This window comes from Lampetra fluviatilis, chromosome 25 (genome assembly GCF_964198595.1).
Source record: "Lampetra fluviatilis chromosome 25, kcLamFluv1.1, whole genome shotgun sequence".
In the NCBI taxonomy this organism is placed as follows: domain Eukaryota; kingdom Metazoa; phylum Chordata; class Hyperoartia; order Petromyzontiformes; family Petromyzontidae; genus Lampetra; species Lampetra fluviatilis.
The window spans coordinates 13548420-13569613 of record NC_136299.1 but is presented as its reverse complement, the minus strand read 5'-3'; the positions used below and the strand labels follow the sequence as shown (position 1 = coordinate 13569613).

Sequence of the window (21194 nt, the reverse complement as noted above, 5' to 3'; positions counted from 1 at the left end):
CTGAGGGATTTCCACTCCCCCAGGACCTCACAGAAATGCTCAGCAAATCTGCAAACCTGTTCCTGGGGGTCGGAGATTGGATCACTGTTTTTTTCCCCTGATGATGGTAATAGGTGTGGTGCTGCAGGTTACTTTTTTGATGGAGTTAAATAGTGATTTGTGATCACGGGCCACTGAGGCAGACTCCATCTCCTCAGCAACCCGCAACCACCACCCATCCTTGCAGCGCCTTATGGCTCTCCGAACCTCCGAGCGAAGGCTGCGGTAAGCCTCCTCATTCTCTGTGGGATGCTGTAGCCGATGAAAGTGGGCCTGTCGCTTTTTCTCAACTATCCTGAACACCTCCTCTGTCAGCCAGGGTCTCTGAAGAGGTCTGGACCGCGTACTCAAAGCAGCATTTGCAGCTGCATGAGTCACAGTACTAAACCTCGCCCATTTACCCTCAACATCAGGAGTGGGGGACGATGCCAACCCCAACTGCAAGCGATGATGAAATTCTCGCTTGCAACTTTCATCAGCTGAGACCAGGCCACTTTAGGTTGGAATGGGGTCCTGGGTGTACACCCACCACCGGAGTGGAAGAATGGCAGGCGCATCTTACAGATGACTAGTCGATGGTCAGAGGGCAGATCAGCTCCACGGCAGGTCCTGGTGTCAAGGATATGGGCTCGCATCCGCTGGTCCGTCACTATGTAGTCCAGCAGATGTTCTTGCTTGGACCCGGCATGCATCCATGATGTTATGTGGATGCGCCGATGCCGGAAGAGCGTGTTGATAATTACAAGCCCATGGGCTGCACAAAAATCTAGCAGCCTCCTACCGTTGTTATTGAGCTGATCTGGCCCATGCCTTCCAATCACTCCAGACCAGGTGCCAGCATCATGACCAACTCGGGCATTGAAATCACCCAACAAGATGACTCTGTCCCGAGTGGCCACTTTAGTCAGCACCTGTGACAGGTTATAGAAGGCATGACTCATCGGTTTTGCCTGCATCCCTCCACGGATGTTCGTCTTCGGTGGGGGCATAAGTAACCACGACCACCACTCCTCGCCTCCAGTTGATGGGAAGGCGAGCCCAAAGTAGCCTGGGGCTTACAGCTTCCCACACATCGACTCACACACACGTTGACGTGCACAGCAATCTACGATGATGGCACAGCTGAGTATCGCAGTACTACGTATGAGTAAAAAGCGTGACATGAGCAATCGAAATAGAAATGCATTGAAGAAATAAGCAGAAAGTGTAAATTAAAGAGCAGCAGTACGCACAGGTAAGTTGAGAAGCAGGCTACAGTCTAGATTATAGACTGCCAGTACGCCGACTCGCTGTCAATACGGGCAGCAGCTGAAAAAGCAGAATACAGTCGACATGAAAGGCTGGCAGTACACCGAGTGAGGTAAAGAAGCAGGCAACAGATTCCCGCGGGGCATGGGGCGTGCCGGCTGGAAATTTTTTTTCTACAAAAACCCCCACTATTCGCGAGCCAAATCCCTCGCAAGCACACGGAGACTTTTATGTATAGGATAATTCCCCCCCCCTTCCCACAAGTGACGTCATCACATATACCCCTCTATTTAAGGAACGAAACAGGATTTCTCCACAAATCTGGCTGTCGCCTGATTAAGCTAGTTGTAATTACTGGCGAGACGTCATACTCAGATCATAAATGGTGTAGATTTTATCTCCAACATACCAGTGTGGTGTAATAGTGATGAATTGCATGTTCAGGCTTGCGTGACAACCCTTACTAATTGGCTGTCGGGTGGTGGCAGATTTAATGACATTTATATTTACGCGATCCAACCCAAAAAAAACTATATTATATGGGTATGCTTACTCTGTATATATTGTATTGGCATGGGCTTGTGCTAACATCGCCTTCCAGACTATGCTAGGAACATTTGTGCTTCCATGTCTTTCATAATTATGCAAGCAATAAACACCACAGCAACACAATCAACATGCTTATTTTTAATATCGGGCAATGCAAAAACAGAACTTACTGCATTGAACGAAATAACATACTGATAAAGCTCAATAAAGAATAATAAAGAATTCAAGCATTTGCAATATATTTTTTTCTCTTAGAATACTGCTCCAATGGAAATTTTAGTCAGTCATGCAAAGAGCCACAGGGCTAAATAGTTGCCAGAGAAAATTCCTTCAACACTGATTACAAAAATAAGTGAGGACAGCATTAGCGTCATTATAATTAACTATTAAAGTTCCTAAAACAAATTCAAATGTGAAATTATTTCCTACCTCACCATAATTCTTTATAAAGTGTAATTTTGATCACAATTGCATTATTAGTTAACAGTTGCGCATTGTACAACGGAAATGGTTCCATATATGTATTTAATATATACACAACTGTAAAAAATACCAATTACTCAGCCATCCGCAGTACTGCATAGAAGTGCACTACCACTTCAACTTCTGCATTTAAAAGGCATGCACCAAACAAATTCAACCTCATGCAAAATTGTGTTAAATCGTAACATGTTTGAATAATAACTTGAAGGAAATGAAGAAAATGCCTTTAACATCTTAAAAAAAAATACTTTAAACTGCCACTTCTTTGTACCGATGCAGTAGAGTAAATCATGCCGTGAGTGGGACGAAAGGCAGACTATGTAGATTTCAGGTTGCACTGGATACGGCCAGTTTCTTTAAATGATCCATGAACACCTGCAGACTCACGTCGTCTGTCAGAATGGGTGCTCCAGACTCCTGCACACCACCATGTACAAAGACAAATGCCATCGCAAAAAAACATGGGCAAAAAAAGGCATTCAATATCGATACATACTGAATGACTCATTAATTCTAAAGGCGGTATATTGTCCATTTAAACATAGAAAATGGATTCTAAAAATGTGTCGATCAAAGCCATTACTGGATTCTGGGCTGAACATGGAAAGAAAGAGACATGGTTAGAAAGGAAACAGGAGGTATTACATTGCAACTTATGCATCCCTGGATCACTCACAAGAGCCAGTGATCAATAACTACAAACAAATTTTACGTTTTAATGTGTGAAAGACAATGCACATCACAATCCACAGGAAACGAATTGACAAGCTGTGTGCACAGCAGCAGCCGCTTCATCGCCAAAGAAAAACACATGGTGAGCGGATAGAAGACAGTGCAGGAGGGGGAAGGAAAAAAATACGTAATGTTAAATCTTACTCCAGCAGTACCACCTCCTTGACGCTGTCGTGTCACCAGGCGGCACCGAAATAGCATGGAAGAAAGCAAATCACGCTTACATTCAACAGATTTTCAAGTTAAAATGTATGAATTTAATTTTACTTGCAGTTTTGTTTGGCCAAGTCCAAAGTTAGTGTCATGTAATAATTGGAATTATTTTAGTTTTTTTATAAGTGTGCTTCTACATACCAGGTTTCAAACCTGGAAATGAAATTATCAAGGCAAAGTGCAGATGTGAAAGCTGATCCTCACAAAATGTCACGTACCTGGCCCCAAGCATACATGTTGTTGTGAGTCTGTGATGGATTCACTTTGGAGAGAAGGAATCGGGCCTGTAAACAGAAGAGATACATATCAGGTGAAATTACGTCTTACTGCTGTGTAGTTGTGACAACTGGTGAGATGAATACGCCAAAAGTCAAACAGTACAAGGACAATGCATGTATCAGAGCATTTATAGCTCAGGGTAAGCAGATATATCATGGGACCATTTTGCCAGTATCAAAGATTGAAAACTAAGCATAGTTTTACTCTTTCTGGCAATACTGCTCACCTTTTAGCATTCTCTGGTCCAACACTGGTTAAACAAGGCCATCAAGAAGGCTGTTTCTGGTGTAGGCCAATCACTTTCAAAGACAATACATATATTATCAGAGCATGTTTGTTTGCATGTTCACCACAAGTACGTGTGGTTAATGCAGACTTGATTCCTTGTAAAAGGTTTATATTCAGTGTTTGAACATTCTAACACCTATTTCATTTCCAGAAAGGGTAAAACCTAGTCTTATTTTTCATACTTTGATATTTCCAAAAAGGTCCCATGAAATATTTTACTTAAAAATAAAAAAATAATTTAATCTGCTCTTCTGACAATCCGTGTGTATTTTAGACATCCACCAGAAAATTACGTGGAATCTTCATACTTAAGTTTGATGGACTCAAGTCTGGTCATGTACCATGGCACACATATAAAAATAGGTCCATCTTAAATCACTCTTTTAAAATCTAAAGCAAGCTAATGATTTGCACAGGTTTAGTCAATGTGGGAAGATGGACCCTTAATTATATTACAGATAATGCATATATTACATCAGGCCAATTGATTAGAATACTTTTTGCATTTGAAAAATAAATTTAATAAGGAAAAAAAAACTTAACTGTTCAGTGCCTTGGGCTAGGGAATTGGCATAAATTACATGTAATTGATGGGCAAATACCGATTCGTTGATTCAAATTCAGAATCAGAATCTTTATTTATATTTGGGAAATCCGATGGGCTATGAAGCTCTTTTTCACAGATGTCCAGTAGAAGTGGGTCAGAGACTTATAACAAACAAGACAAAAAAACGAAAGGAGTGGAAAGTATAGGAAAGGTAAGCAAGTCACTAAAAAAGAAACTACAATTAAACTTTTTTGAACCAGGTATAGCCCACTAAGCAATTATTTTTCAGAAGCAAACTGGCCGCAAATGATTGCTCAACGAAGCGGCTTATCACCTGTACATTTGTAGCAGCCAAGCGTGGGTGAGCGTGTGTATGTGGAGGAGGCGCGTTAAGGACGCTACTGGGCAGTTAGGGGCAGTCGTCCTCCAGCAACAACGGAGGGCAGCGAAGAAACTCTCACAACAAGCGGGTCATCAGGGGGCTAAATTGCAGCAGGTTGGCACAGTAGGAGGTACTTCAGGGTTTGTCCAGTGACCTTCTGTCAGTGAGCCTTCAACACTTGACGTGGCCTGAAAGTGCACCTGGCTTGGCACAGGCGAATGTCGGCCGTTGTGCGCGAGCGTGTTGTGTGGCCAGCATTCCCACCTGGCTGCCGTTGTGCTCGGTGACGATGTAACGCGGCATGGGGAAGCGTGTCTGTAGAATCTCCTGCGCGTCGTCCACGGGGGCCTGCAGCAGCTGCCGGAAGTTATCGTACTCGGGCAACTCCTGGTAGCCAGACTTGCACCACTGTGCCACCGTCTAAGCAGGTTATGGCAAGCACAGATTACAACAGCACCAATTAGCATAACTCGTCTATCATACTCATTAAAGAGGCAGGCTGCCACTTTTCAAACCATTAAACCGATTTTGGCAAAGCTAATCGTGCCACTTACGATAAATATTTTTGAAAAAAATGAGACAATTTTTGCTTTGTACATCGGTGGGTGGTCAAATAGTTAGAAATCGACAGCCACCTGCTTAAATCCATAGAGCATTAAACACCAATTGCGATCATCCGACATTCATCTAATTGTGTCCAATAAGATGCTGTATATCTCTTATAAGGCCTGATGTCCCTGAGTAACTAGTTTCATGTCGGGGCAGTTAAATTAACCTTGGAAAACATTTTGCTGGAACACCACAAGTACATAAAGGTAAACTCTTATAAGTGTATTTTATAAATATACATTTTTCCACTACATATTATCAGCTTTACTACTTGCATTGGCACAAGTCTATAAACCTAAGGACACGTTTTGCCAATTTGGTCTTTATCTCACCAAATATCAGTTGGTAAACACCTTTCCATGAACCAGAATTATTGCAATATTATAACCTCCCTCTAAATCCAGACCATTTTAATGTCCTGACAACCAACCTCAGATACCTATTGACATTATTGCTCGATACCCCCACAGTCCCTACTGACCTCGCCATGGTAAATGAGAATTTGGAAGAAAGTGTCCATAAGCAGGATTCGATCAGCCAGAATGCTGCTGCTGTCCAGTAGCACCGGCTATGTGAGAGACACCACACACGTTCGTCAACAAAACAAAAAGCACACAATTCAGTTAAACGATGGTAACCCCTAACACTCACAAAACACGTAACATTGCCATACACAGATCTACAATGCACTCGTAATTTTTTCAACTAGTGCTTTATCTCAGGGACAATTACAATGGTTAGGACATCTGCTTCAATATATTCTTAGAATAGCATTACAAGGCAGGCAATAAACTGGAATACAGAGAAAAGGCCACAGAAGAGAGTAAAATCAAGAATAACTGGAGATACGATTAACAATTCTTTGACGGTCCTTAGAATTACTTTTGTAGTAAAAACTGTTGTTGTGATCAGTTTCAATGTATCATTTGGTATAGCACACTTGCAGAGTTATAGCCTCGGCTTTAAAATATCAAGGTTCCTTGATAAGGTTCCATATGTATGTATGATTTTTTCAAAGGCTTGGCACAATGAAATGTGCTTGCCACAAATTACTGATATGTGCAGTCCACTATAATTATAACCTGGAACAGGAAAATCGGCCAAAAATTACTTTAAATCCAATAAAAATACCACAGGTTTGCATCTTCCTGTCTAAAATAATTACACTGTCTGATGTTCAAAATTCATAACAGTACAAAAAATAATGTCAAATGTAGAGCACAGATTTGAACATACAGAACATATTTACTGTATTTGCAATTAGTCTAATAGCCTCAATACATTTTCACACATGGAAATTGAGTATCCTATCAATTGCTTAAGCCCATTAATCTGGTTTGATATTGATTTAAGAAGCAGATGTTTTACAAATCCATGGTAATATATGTATTCATAGGCTCCCCAACACAAGCAGTCGCTCTGATTGGACAAGACACTTCCCCTTGCGACCATTTGTGATTTGAAAATGGGGGGGGGGAGAACGTAGGAATATTAATCATTAAAATTAAGTCAAAAACACGAACAGTCGCAGGATCGGCAGGACCTGGACCGTTTTTTTTAAATTAAATCTTAAACTTCTATATTTGAAGTTTTCGTGACTGCAGGGATCCATACTCTTGATTTAATTTAATTATTTTGTTTTATATCTACGTGAATTTACCGAAAAAACCAAAGAGTATAAATCTTAAACTGTCACGTGACATGAGTCTGTAGAAAATTTCAGCTCGTTGGGCTTTGTAGATCCGAAGATATTAAGCGTCAAAGATTTGAAAGAATACAAACAGACAACACGGGAAGTTCAATAAAAGTGTGTAAAAATGGACATGCAAATGAATGAAATGAATGTAGGGATACAACTGAACGGCCGGCAAAATCCCATCACCACCTCCAAGCGGTGCCGGCTGGATTCCAACCAACGGTGAAAGTCTTTGGCGTCAGATGGAGCAACCCACCGGCCAAAGTATTTCTGTGTCGCATCTATGGCAACGTCAAATCAACTTGGAACAAGCTAGGGCGCCCCCCGGGGGAAACGCGTGCCGTCCTCGCCCAAACGACGCGAGAAGTGGACGAGGGCTATCTGCTCATGGACGGGGCAGGCTAAAAAAGTTAGTCCGACTACGACTGGGAACACTCAACATCGGAACATTGACAGGGAGAAGTCGAGAATTGTCAGCTGCCCTAAAGGCCCGTCGTATCGACATCGTATGCATCCAAGAAACGAAGTGGAGTGGAGCAAAGGCCAGGGAGATTGGAGAAGGATACAAACTGTTCTACAACGAATTAAGAAGAAGATGTTCTACAACGGTGAAAGAAACACCAAGAACGGCGTTGGAATCGCAGTCAGCCAAAATCTACGAGACAACGTCGTGGCCGTCCACCGTGTTTCCGATCGCCTCATGTCCATCGAAATCGACTCAAACGACCAAGGCCTCCGGGTGGTATCTTGTTATGCGCCGCAGTCTGGCTGCCCAGCAGATACCAAGGAGGAATTTTGGGAACAATTTGATGGATACATGCAATCGATAAACGGAGAAGAGCAGTTAGTAATTGGTGGAGACCTAAATGGACACGTTGGAAACGCCCGGGATGGATACCCTCGAAACCATGGTGGCCAAGGATATGGTACCCGGAACGATGAGGGAAACCGAGCCTTGGACTTTGCGGAAGCCCATGATCTTGTCCTCGCCAACACCTTCTTCAAGAAGAGACCGTCCCATCTCATTACGTACGCCAGTGGTGGGAGATCAACTCAAATTGATTACTGGCTTGTCAAGCGGGATAAGCTGAAAACGGTGACAAGCACTAAAGTCATACCATCGGACAACATCGCCCCACAACATCGCATCCTGGTCATGGACATGAAAATGGACATTGGCCAGCGACATCGCCCACCAACAATGGGACAGCAGCGAATTAAGCGGTGTCGGATGAAGGAATGCAAGGATCAGCTGAGAGTCGCCCTCAATCAGATTGACGTGAACACCAACCGACCAGCGAATGCGATTTGGGAAGATCTCGCCAGCGAACTGTGCACAGCAGCAACGGAAGCACTGGGGCTAACTAAGCCGGGAAAACGCTTCATTGACAAGCAAATATGGTGGTGGAACGAAGAAGTGCAGCTAGCAGTGAAAGAGAAGAAGCTAGCTTTCAAGAAGTGGCGCCAAACGCTCGCAGATCTGGATTACCAACACTACAGAAACTGCAAATCGGCAGCGAAGCGAGTAGTAGCAGCGGTGAAATTAGCTCAATACGACCAACTGCATGTCGAACTGGACACCCCAGAAGGTGCCAATAAGATCTATCGACCGGCAGAGGCGTGCCATCGTTCGACTCAGGATATTGGTCAGGTTAAATGCATAAAGGATGAGAATCACAGCGCTCTCAGAGACCCGCCCGCCATCCTTCAACGCTGGAGAGACTACTTCTCTGGAATCTGCAACCAGGAATTTCCCCACCCACCGATTCTTAGCGCTGAACACGTCCTCGGTCCCGTTTTGCCTATCACCATCATTGAAGTGGAACAAGCTAACAAGAGAATGAAGAATGGGAAAGCGACTGGCCCGGACGATATCCCTGCTGAGGCCTGGAAGATCCTTGGCAGGCAGGGTGCTGCCCTCCTTACCCAGCTCTTCAGCACCATCACGAGCACCGGTGAGGTCCCAAAAGCCTGGTCGACCAGCAAGACGGTTCCAATTTGGAAGGGTAAAGGGGACGTGGCAGAATGCTCGAATTACAGGCCAATCCAGCTCCTGTGTCATGCGATGAAGATCTTTGAGCGAGTTTTGGACACGAGGATTAGAAACATCATCACCCTATCACCCAACCAATGCGGCTTCGTCATAGGATGTGGCACTACGGACGCCATATTCGCGGCGAGGCTCCTGCTGGAGAGGCACAGAGAGAAGAACAAAGCTGTGCACGTGTCGTTCCTAGACCTTGAAAAGGCATTTGACAGGGTCCCCCACAACCTCATCTGGCACTCGCTTCGATCCCATGGAGTCCCTGAAACCTACGTGCATTGGGTGCAACTCCTATACAAGAACGTCACCAGTGCAGTCAGGTGCGCAGTGGGCATATCACCGCCATTTCCCATCATCGTTGGAGTGCACCAAGGATCGGCCCTGTCACCACTCCTGTTTATCCTGTGCATGGACACGATCACTGCTGACCTGCACACGCCCCTGCACTGGTCAATTCTCTATGCGGATGACGTCCTACTCTCAGATGAAGAGAGAGGAGATGTGGAAAGATAAACGCGCCTGTGGAAGGAACATTTGGACGAAAACGGGATGAGGTTCAACATCATAAAGACGGAGTATATGGAGTGTGGCCCCCAAACCGACGGCACCATCAGCATTGACGGAGAAGATCTGAAGAAAGTGACCATCAGCTCAGATGGAAGCATCACGACTGATGTGAGGTCACGAGTCAATGCGGCATGGATGAAGTGGAGGCAAGTCACCGGAGTCCTCTGTGATCGGAAAATGCCGGATAGGCTGAAGGGAAAAATTTACAAGACCATCGTCCGACCGGTGGCACTCTATGGATCCGAGTGCTGGCCAGCCACAACTGTACACGAACAAGCCCTCCATACCATGGAGATGAGGACGCTCAGATGGAGCCTTGGACTGACTCGATGGGATCGTGTCATGAACGAAGACGTTCGGAAGCGACTAGGTGTGGCCCCCATTGCGGACAAGATGCTTGAGGCATGGCTTCGGTGGTACGGCCACGTGATGCGAAGTGAAGAGTCATCAGTGGCCAAGACTGCCATGCGTATTAAGCCAGAGGGCCGCCGTCCACGCGGACGTCCGAAGAAGCGATGGATGATGGATCGAATAAAGGAGAAGACATGAAGACGGTCAACGGATCCCCTGAAGATGCCCTGGACCGAGCCAAATGGAGAAGACAATGCGGAAAAGCGGACCCTGTGCCACAGCGGGAACAACGCTAGGAAGAAGAAGGATACAATTGAACAAATATGCAAAAGCGAATTTACAACAGCTTCTATTAAGCACTGTTGAAAATGTGACGAGCATTTTTATACATGGTCTGATACGTGGATACATAAAATTATGATGTTCCACAATAACTTAATGCGGACAGTTGTTGTGTTGTCGAAGTCACGGTAAGTACACGTCACCTCGGGTGGGCCACTGAAGGAGTAGGAGTAGAGGATAGGCTGGATCATGATTAGGGACTGTGTGAGGTCCTGGCGCATGAAGTTGTGACGATAATAGGACGACTCATCAGGACTGTTGTTGAACACTTGCAGGAAGGGCGAGCGGCGCAGGTGGAACATGAACTGGGAGAGAGGGAACCAGGTTACACACCAAACATTTCCCATTTCATCGAAGCGTGTGTTGTTAATAAACACCGACTACGTATGTATGTAGAATTTATTTTCGCACTGTACGTGGCAAACCATGCTAAACGGAGGTACGACTAAGGCCAGCACAGCACATAAGGGGATAAGTATTGGCAACGCCATGCCCGGCGACACTCATCTTACCCACGATTGATATTTAAAAATCATACCAGGTACTCATTTAAGGATAAGCTGACCTGGGGATAGCCCAGAACAGGTTCAATAATATTGCTTTTTTGGCCTTAATATAAATATTTAAAAGTTATCTTGTTTTAGAAATGTTCAATTACCCATGTTTTACTTTCCTCTTTTCACTTCAGATTGTAATTGGCACACTTCTGAAAGACAACTATTTATAAAACGACGTAAGACAATGCTTGTGGAATACAGCAATGCTGTATAAAAGCCTATGGGCATAAGGTACAGTTTTCATCTATATTGTATAAATTGTATCTTCAAGGTAAACAATTCTTCAGAACATGCAGGGATCTTGTTTAAATTGGTGTATATTAATGACGTAATAAGTGCAACTTTTTGCAAATACCTGTGGGTAAAGAGAGAATGTCTCTGAGAAGCGGAATGAGGTGGGGTCGTCCTTGTGATAGTCTCCAAACTTCTGGCACTGTTGGGACAATGAACACGATAACTGATTTTATTTATTCAAATATTTTAATACACGGCAAACAAACCTTGGTAAGTGATATATTTATTTGTGTTGGTTTCAATGCTGAATCTGAAATGCATTTTTCACCCAAGATTGAACACAATAAATACCTCATCAATGCCACTTCCTACTAATCGAGTTTAAAACCTTTCATATTTAAAATCCTGAACTCAATCAAAATTGATGGAATTGCGTTCAACCTTAAATATCTTTGTGGTATTGTCACAGATGCTTTTTAGGTTTATTATTATTGTATACCTCTGGGACCGAATAATTAATACCACTTTGTAGACAATAGTGGTTCTCCCAATACAAATGTCAAATGTCCATCACCGGACTCACGGTGATCAGTGGAGATGAGAACCGCTCATTGCTCTTGTTTACCTAAGTGGCCATTGACTTTGGACTTTCTTCGTATCAACCGTGAGTCAGTTATGAAATATAGTCAAGTTTAATTTGGGTCATCCCACACCCGAACCTCCGATTAGCACGGTTGACTACGTACGTTGCGAAAGAAGTCCAACATGCATATACATTTATCAATTGACTCACTAAAGACAAACAACAGCAGCAAGTACCAGCCTACATTAACCTTATGACCGCCAATAGGGGATTACTTTATCATTGTTCAGTCAAATCAGACCAATGTTGGAAAACACCCCGGTCCGTGCCACTCTACAGCTACGTGTTAAGTCAAGGGGTGCAGCAAGACCAAGTGGCTATAGGAAGCATACAGCTTGCTAGCCACGTCCACACCTGGCTGTGCCAGATCGAGATGGACACAGGTTTTCCTATTCCAAAGGCATAGGACTGCTGCGAGTGACGGGCTGGAACGGAGGCCGCTTCACAACCCCTTTGCCGGTCAAGCGCAACGGAGTTCGAATTTACCAATTTATTCACCATTACCTTTCTCCCACCAAAAGGAACACAACGACAAAAGGACAAATGCTCGCGTGTAGGGGCGGGGGGTGGTGTAAAACAAGGCGAACCAGGCGGATCAGCTGGCGGTCGAGCCAGCGCAGTACGTCGGGCCCTTCCTCTGTGTCGGCGCGGAACATGGCGAGGCGCGCCAGCAACACGGCCGCCGCCTCCTGGTCGAATGACGCTGCAATGTGCTGGATCTGGGTCTGAGCGTCCACCCAGCTGCACGCAGTAACACGGAGACAGCAGCAGGAATCAAGGACGCGCAGTCAATTCCATCAAGGTAGTCGGTCAGTGCAGACACAAATGCGTTCACAAAGCACGCCGTGTCTGCATGAGGCTTATTCATAACAAACACTTTCCCAAATGAGTGCTATAAGCACAATTTAGAATATGTCAGTAGTCTAGCTCTCTGATGTGTATTCAAGGGCATTGTATACGTCTGAGGGGGACCAAGCAGCTCTTGCAAATGGCTGCAGCCTACAGATATGTGGTCAACATCTTCTAATTGGCCAAAGCAACCAAAGGGGAAGTTGCCAAGGTACGATTGGGTGCGCGATGTGCAACAAGGTGTCATGCGTGACAACATGAAGTTTGCAACAACTTTGCATGACAGAGTTGTGCAGGTGATACCAGGGTTGTGGCGAGGACAGACAGGTGCCAAGGGTAGATTTGAAACTTTTGTGACTGCAAGGATTCATATTCTTGGGTTTTTTCGGTAAAGTCACGTAGGTAAAAAATTAAAATTAATAAAAGTAAAATAAAAATAAAATAAAATAAACAAAAACTGATTCTTCCGCCTTTGCCGATCATTGCTACAACGCTGTGGGCTCTCATGAAATTGTCTTTTCCGAGACAAAGGTGCTCTGCAAACCTCCTGGCTACCATCAAAGGTTTGTACATGAAGCCATCCAAATATACAAACACAGACATAATTTCAACCGTGATGATGGGTATAAACTTAGTAATCATTGGAAAGATGTTATTAACCATGCAAAAAAAAAGATTTAACTACACATATTTGGACCATCTTATTTGACAGGCGCTATTCTACCGGTTACCGTATAGTTTCTTCTTTCATTTTTCACACACTGGTTTTCCTACTTTAAGTTTTACCACACATATTTAGCAAATCTAGAATTAATCCCAGCAACGTAACAAAGTGCTGTTTCATCTACATAACAAAGGCTTAGTCCCATTCACAGCAGCCGCACCTTTACAACTCTTAGAACCTCCCAGTTCAACCATTCTACACAACAAAGACTCATTCCTGGCAGCGGTTTCAGCCGCACCACCTCTACATAACAAAAGGCTCAGTCCCATTTACACGCACCTTTACATCAGCCGCACATAGTTTACACAACAAAGGCTCATTCCTAACAGCGTGCTTCAGCCGCACCGAACCTCACAAAAATAATATTCAGGGCCTACCTTGGCTCCTCCCACCCTCAACCAGTATATATACAAGGACTGTTTTCTTGGAATTTCTCTTACTTGATACAGCTATCGTGCTGTGACAGTTCCACCTGAAGACGGTAGCTTGTGTTGCCTCCGAAACGTCGTGATTTGTATTTTATTTTTATTTGACTTTAATTAATTTGAATTTTTTACCTACTTGACTTTTCCAAAAAAACCCCAAGAATAAGGTGCCAAGGGTGACAACAAGGCTCTGTGCGTGGTAGGGTATAAATAATGGAGTGGGGGCATACTGGAAAAGGGGTTTCCTGAGCAACTGGAGGGTGCAGTATAAAATATCACGTGTGGAATGATGCACGGAACTTACTTCCGGGCGATGGTGGTGACGCGGATGCGTCGCTGGCCACCTGAATGCTGGTACTGAGTCACAAATTGCACAGCCCCCCGGCCACCCTGTGGAATCGGGGCGTTGTGCTGTGGAAAGAAACACACACACACATGCACTGCAATACCAATATAAATAAAAACACGTAAAAAGCATTATTATGTTATGTTTAATGTATGAGACGTAGTTAAAAAGCTTTACGAATGGTGGTAATGGAAACTAGCACACATACTTTTTTTACTGCTTTTCTCACTGTAAAAAGTGACCATTACCAAGATGACGGATTGGGTTCAACTCGTGTGCACGAGCGAGATGGTTTGTGGCACCATGGGACCGTGTGGAATGCCAATGCTTGGGAAGCAGTGGATAGAACATGGCTGATGATAAAATAAAGGATTTCACTGGAGCTGGTGTAAAAGAAAAATGCGTATTTACTCACCTGATTGACAACCTCAAAATAAAGTGCCAAGGTGGTATTAGGGTCCAGGCCACACACCTTCCACTGGCTAGTGCCGCCAACCCCAATTTCCTGAAAAAAAATCACAATTAATTGACCACAACGATACATCTACATTTTGGACTGTTATGTTTCTATACTCTTTGGGTCTTTCGGTAAAAGTCACGTAGATAGCAAAAAGAATAAAATAAAAAAAATCGCGACGTTTTGATCGCAACACAAGCAACCGTCTTCAGGTGAAAAAAATACAGCAGGCGGACTGCTGAGGCAGGAAGAAATATAGCGAGAGAGCTACTGCAGCCGAAGGTGAAATGTTTGAGATGGGTACAAACCAAGGGTAAGTGGGCAGGGCTAGAGATGGAATTTGCAAGTAAATGTAAGATCGCAGAGCTAGGTATACCTCGGCTAATCATGTCTGCATTAGCCACGATGTTTCTATTTGCTCATACCATATATATTTAAGTATTTTTTGTTTTAAGAAAACATTTATATTGTCATAACTGCAAATTTTCAAAAAGTGTTTCATATAAACTATTAAAATACAGTCACCATCAGTGCTGAGCTATTTTGTTCAAGTAATAAACATAAAGAAACAAATAGGAATATCACTGGACACGCAAGTGGCCAAAATGGGACTTAGACATCTTTCCCAAACAAGCAAATACATGTTTTTAAATCTGGGTCTGTCACAAGATATGATGCTATTTAAATTAATTAATTTTTGCCGATAGCTAAAACACAATATAGGGTAACTTAAATGTTTTATCACAAGGCATTTATTACTTAGGAAATTACAATGGCTGATGATATGACAATTAAGAGCAAAACACATACGTTTTCAGACACACTGGGACCCTTGGCATTGAGAGAAATGCATGGTCCGATTGCTCCTGAAATCTTCAGCTCCCGTGATGTCTGTACAGTTAAACAACACAGCAATTGGGTAGCAATTCCCAAAAGTGATCAGAGAGAAAGAAAAACTCTACAGTGCTATCGTTTTCATGTAAAATATCATGAAGCTGCTCCACCTGAATGCCATAATCATTTGGGCTATTACGAGAAGTTTAAACTCAATGACATGTAATGTGTATCATTTTTCAAGCAGATTTGGAGTATTTTGAGAGAAAAAAATAACTCGTGAAAACTGACTCTGGTTGACCGTTCCCAATTTGGATATCTAAAGCCGGTATTTAAATTGTGTTGTTTCCAAAAATTACCACAACGTGATTTGATTAATAAGATTGTCATTTTCCATTTCTTATTCATGTCTAATTCCAAAAAAACCCCTCACGTTTCACCTTAATAAAACAGACAGATTTTAAATTTCATTCTGTATGAAATTTCAGACAAGATGGGAAATTTTCATGTGTCAATGCACTCCACAATTCCTTCCAGTCCTAATCATGACTGCCTGCATTTCAACATATGAACAAGCTTAACCCACAAATAACAGATCAAATTAAGCATTTTTTTTTTATCTCCCTCGATATCCAGAGAATTTGGTTCAAAACACACAAGTTACACACTGATACACACATTATTACCTTATGACTACACAAATCATGGAATACCAAGTCATGCTGCCGCCGCAACCCTCACCAGACCAAGCGAATTGAGAAACGAACGAATCACCAAGTCAAAAACTTTTTAAAATGTTCTTTGGGTCTTTCGGTAAAGTCACGTAGCACAATTTTCTTTTTACAAAAAACTACGTTTCGATCGCAACACAAGCAATCGTCATCAGGATAATTGTTTTTAAAATACTGTAAAGTATGAGATTTGTAGCAAATTGCACCAGGGAAATCTGAGGTGGTGGTGAATATAAACCAAACAATGTTTTATTTTATCAGATAAGGCCCACTGAGCAATATAGCTCTTTTTCAGAAGTGACCTGGCCAAAAATGATAGCCCAAGCAAAGTAGCTCATCATGTGGAAATTATATCATCTAAATACTGTTTCTAAATGTGGAGCAAAAAACTGGTGGACCTGGAGAAAAATCCACGCGACTACAGGGACATAAAAATGCAAACTCCAAAATATACAGTCGTCTGGGTCTGGATCGAATGCACAGCCTCCTGCATACCAGGCGAGGTAGTTAACATCTCGTCACTGTGACACCCCGCATAGCCCCACAAAACATGGTGAATGTCTAAACAAACCTTTGCTTCGATTGTGCTTGCAAATGCCATCTTGAACTGATCCTGGTTGTCCTTGCCAAAGACTCGCTGGAATGTCTGCTTGAACAGTGACGTGTTGAAGGAGTCTCCCATCACAATGTAACCACTGCGCACACATGGCATGCACATCTACATATGATCACTGTCGATTTTTTAAACAAAACTCTCCAGTAAACTTTTCACTAAATGCTTAAGAGCAGACATACCAAGCTTCTAAATCTCGCTAAAATATTTTTGTTTTACCAGGTAAGGCCAACAGAGCTCTTTTTCATAAATGACCTGGCAAAAAGTGATAGCTCAACTAAGTGCCTTATCACATGGACATTTATATCAGCCAAATACTCTAACGCATGTTTCTAAATGTGGAGGGAAAAACCGAAGGGCGCGGAGAAAAATCCACGCAACTAGGGGGAGAGAGCCATACAAATTCCAAATATACATGCGTCAAGGGTCAGGATCGAACCTACGTTCTCCTGTATACCAGGCCAGGTAGTTAACATCTCGCCACCGCGTGATAACAGCATATTTAAAACACAAAACAAAGTGTTAATCGATTTAAACCTTAAATATAAATACAAATTTGTCGCCAAGTACATTCTAATAATTCAATTATGTATCAACATGTGCATCATGTACGTGTAAATAATGGTTGTAATATTTACACGTAGGCTTTCAGAAGTTTTTTGGATTAGATCGTGTAAATATAAATGTGTCGTTAAACCCGCCACAGCCAAATAGTAAGGTTTGCCAGGTAAACACAATATGGCAATTTGTTACTAGTGCAGCACATCGGTGTGTTGGAGAGCAAATGCACAACATTTACAATCTAAGGAACGAAACAGGAGGATTTATCCACAAATCTGGCTGTCGCCTGATGAAGCTAGTGGTAATTACTGGCGAAACATCATGCTCAGATTGTAAATGTTTTGAATTTGCTCTCCAACACACCAGTGTGCTGTATTTGTAACGAATTGGCACGTTCTGCTTACGTGACAAACCTTACTAGTTGGCTGTGTCGGGTGGTGGCGGGTTTAACGGCACATATTTATGCGATTTAACCCAAAAAACCTATATTATGTAAAATTACATTTGCAGTTTGCTGAAAATCAAGGACTAGGGAGGAAATGTTAGCATACCCAGTGAGATTGGCACAACATTTCATCTCCAGCAGGCCAGTTTGGTCCAAAGCACACGCGTAGATGTCCACTATGTGCCCATTGGCAGCTGTGCGACTTGCGAGTGCTTCGTAGTGCTGATAAAACATAGTAAAAAAATATATATACATTACTTAAAATATGATTACATCTTTCAACAATATATGTGAACTAATGCATAAATGAAAAATACGGCACCATTTCCCTTTGGGTCCTTTTCTTGATTTGTGAATTCCAACAAGACCAAGGCTAACAGAATCGTATGCAGTGCACAGCCAGTGATACCATAAATTAATTCTAGATTTGAAGCTTTCGTGACTGCAATGATTCATATTCTCAGGTTTTTTCGGTAAAGTCACGTAGGTAAAAACATTAAAATTAATGAAAGTAAAATAAAACAAAACAAAAATAAAATTCTATTTTTGTTTTTTTGAATTTTATTTTTGTTTTGTTTTATTTTACTTTCATTAATTTTAATGTTTTTACCTACGTGACTTTACCGAAAAAACCTGAGAATATGAACCATAAATTAAGAACTATGGGCAATTGTAAATTGGTCAGTGTCACCATTGCTCATATGTTATAGGCAGTGCTCATCTCCATTGGTGGCCCTGGGTCAGTAGTGGATATTCAACATTTATACAATGGAGGCCTGTCTCCCAACATGTAAAATAATGAATTCCCCAAAATTTGTTGAAAATTAAACATTAATAAAAATGTCCAGTATAGTTTTTATGACATAGTCTGGGAGGAGGGAGCCGTTACGCAGTGGGTTTGTGCACTTGCGCTATGAACCCAGCGATTTCAGTTCAATTCTCAACCACCGCTAATATCATTGGCGAGTGATATCTAAACCAGTTCTGAGTACGTCTCTCTTCACCAATCCACAATGACCAGGGTGATGAAAAATGGTAAAATAATCCCCAGGACTGACGTGGCGTGAGATGGACCTTCATCCAGCAATGGATTGATAAAGAGTTGTACATTGTCGCCTCCACCCATAGAATGATATTAGTCTTAAGTATTTCCCAACAGGCAGATGAAAGCATGTGTATGGTGTGGGTTAAGATGGTATTGGTAGGGAGGCTTAGGGTACCTTGGTGGCTTTCTTGACAAACTTGGCATTGTCTTTCTCTATGTCGTGCCATGAGCGAATGGGGACTTTGAGCTCCTCGCCCACCACCATACCAGGGCCCTGCGTGGGCGGCCCTCCCGTGAACAGCATGATGCGGGCACCCGTGTTGGGAAACGTACCCTAGAGGAAACATTGAGAAACAAACGGGAGCAGGGGATGGGGGGTATGGTTGGGGGGGGAGCAGTCGGGTAAAAAAAGTAGGGTAGACAGGTGCGAAAGACAAGGAATATATGAGTTAACCACCAGTAACGGACTGTTAGATAATCGGTAAGAAAGTAAGGAACTTTGAATGATGATCCACAACTGTAGTGTTTAGAAATCTGCAAAAAACGATTTAAAGTCACATTACCACAATTCTCTGTAATTTTAATGTTTAAGGTTGTTTTCTTAAGTATTTTTTCAACAACAATTATTTTTTGGTTATTCAGGACTGATTAATCAGACTTGTGAAAAATAGAGGAAAATTAATAACAAGATAGAATTCCACCCTTGTATGTGTGATGGTACTGTTATTAGCTGCTCATAACTCAATACTAAGTGACATTACTTCATCTAAAACAACCCACGAGACATGCTTCATCTTATTCTTTGGTTCTTTCGGTTATGTCACGTAGATAGAAAAATAAAAATAAAGTGAATAAAAATAATAAAAATAAAATAGAAATAATAAAAAACTAAAAACCACTAATGTAGACTGTAGCCTGGTTCTTAACCTGGGTGAGTGTACTGGCAGTCGAGAATGTAGACTGTAGCCTGGTTTTTAAGCTGGTGAGCTTATTGGCAGTTTATGATGTAGACTGTAGCAATGGTTAGTAAACTGAGTGAGCGTACTGGCAGTCTATAATGTAGACTGTAGCCTGGTTCTTAACCTGAATAAAATAAAAACAATAAACCAAGACGTTTTGATCGCAACACAAGCGGTCGTCATCAGGAAAAGGGGGGTTAGCCTCTAAAGGCAAACTGTTTATAAAGGTTTAGAGATGGGTGTAGACCAAGTGTGTCAGCAGCATGGGCCGCCAGGCAATCATTGCACCTCGCTCCATACACCCACACTGCTGACGGTGGAGGTTGACAAGAAAACACAAATCAAGTCATGACCCAAAGTGGTTGATGACATCTTTCCAATGATTGCTGGGTTTGTAACCATCCTCTCGGTTGAAATTGTGTCTGTATATATGGATGGCTTTATGAATGAATCTTTGTTGATAGACAGTAGGCTTGCAAAGTACCATCGTCTTAGAGAAATAAATTTCGTGTGAGCCAGCTGCATTAAAATAATGATTGGCCACGGCAGAAGTATTGGTCCTACCGTGTTTCAAATCTTCCTTATGCTCCCGAACACGGTCCAAGACATGTCGAATAGTTTCCCCAATGTAACTGCTGCCGCAGACATAGCTTAGTTTGTAGATGCCGGGGTATTGCATGTCAGGGATCACATCCTTCACAGATGGGATCAGATCACGAATTTTACGTACTGTATTGCATCAAACCTGGATCTTGTGTTTGTTCATGATTTTGGAATACTTTTTGGTGACCCCTGCTATGTATGGCACGGTGATGGTTTTGATTGCGTCTTCAGATGGTTCTTTCCCAACGGTTGGGGTGATAGCTTTACGGATTGTGTAGTCTGAATATCCATTCATCTTGAGAGCTTGGTGTACATGCTCTAGTTCACTGGCTAGGTGATGATGGTCGGAAATACATCAGGCTCTATGTAGAGTTTTGATGAGGAAATTCTGGCTATCAACAAAGATTCATTCATAAAGCCATCCATATATACAGACACAATTTCAACCGAGAGGATGGTTACAAACCCAGCAATCATTGGAAAGATGTCATCAACCACTTTGGGTCATGACTTGATTTGTGTTTTCTTGTCAACCTCCACCGTCAGCAGTGTGGGTGTATGGAACTAGGTACAATGATTGCCTGGCAGCCCTTTGATTGTAGATCCACTGCGTTGTCGTTGCTTCCTTAGCTACCCCACCCATGCTGCTGACACACTTGGGCTAACCGTTCGGATAGCTACCGTCTTAGTGCTGCGTGGAAGCGAATCATCACATAATACATTATTTAAATGCATGCCTAAAAAAGGGTTAGGGTTAGCGTACTTCAATAGGGATTACCGTTGGTAGGGCTATTTTAAT

General features: G+C 42.6%; 1 protein-coding gene across 4 annotated transcripts in view; it reads right to left on the bottom strand.

Annotated features, from left to right (window-relative positions):
* Positions 1-1963: 1963 nt before the first annotated feature.
* LOC144941846 (protein transport protein Sec23A) overlaps positions 1964-21194 on the bottom strand; it is a 32247-nt gene continuing 13016 nt past the window's right edge. For 2 of the 4 annotated variants that reach the window (XM_078868336.1, XM_078868337.1), the window contains exons 9-22: positions 19009-19167; positions 17895-18010; positions 16741-16864; positions 15415-15495; positions 14563-14652; positions 14106-14212; positions 12391-12544; positions 11282-11359; positions 10513-10674; positions 5851-5937; positions 5025-5180; positions 3483-3548; positions 3196-3219; positions 1964-2736 (exon numbers count right to left, since the gene is read on the bottom strand). In XM_078868336.1, coding sequence (XP_078724462.1) covers positions 2647-2736; positions 3196-3219; positions 3483-3548; positions 5025-5180; positions 5851-5937; positions 10513-10674; positions 11282-11359; positions 12391-12544; positions 14106-14212; positions 14563-14652; positions 15415-15495; positions 16741-16864; positions 17895-18010; positions 19009-19167 — 1494 coding nt within the window. In that variant the 3' untranslated portion in view covers positions 1964-2646. Of the gene's footprint in view, positions 2737-3195; positions 3220-3482; positions 3549-5024; positions 5181-5850; positions 9037-10512; positions 10675-11281; positions 11360-12390; positions 12545-14105; positions 14213-14562; positions 14653-15414; positions 15496-16740; positions 16865-17894; positions 18011-19008; positions 19168-21194 lie in introns of those variants that run through there. The other 2 variants (XM_078868338.1, XM_078868339.1) reach the window with 2 other exon arrangements.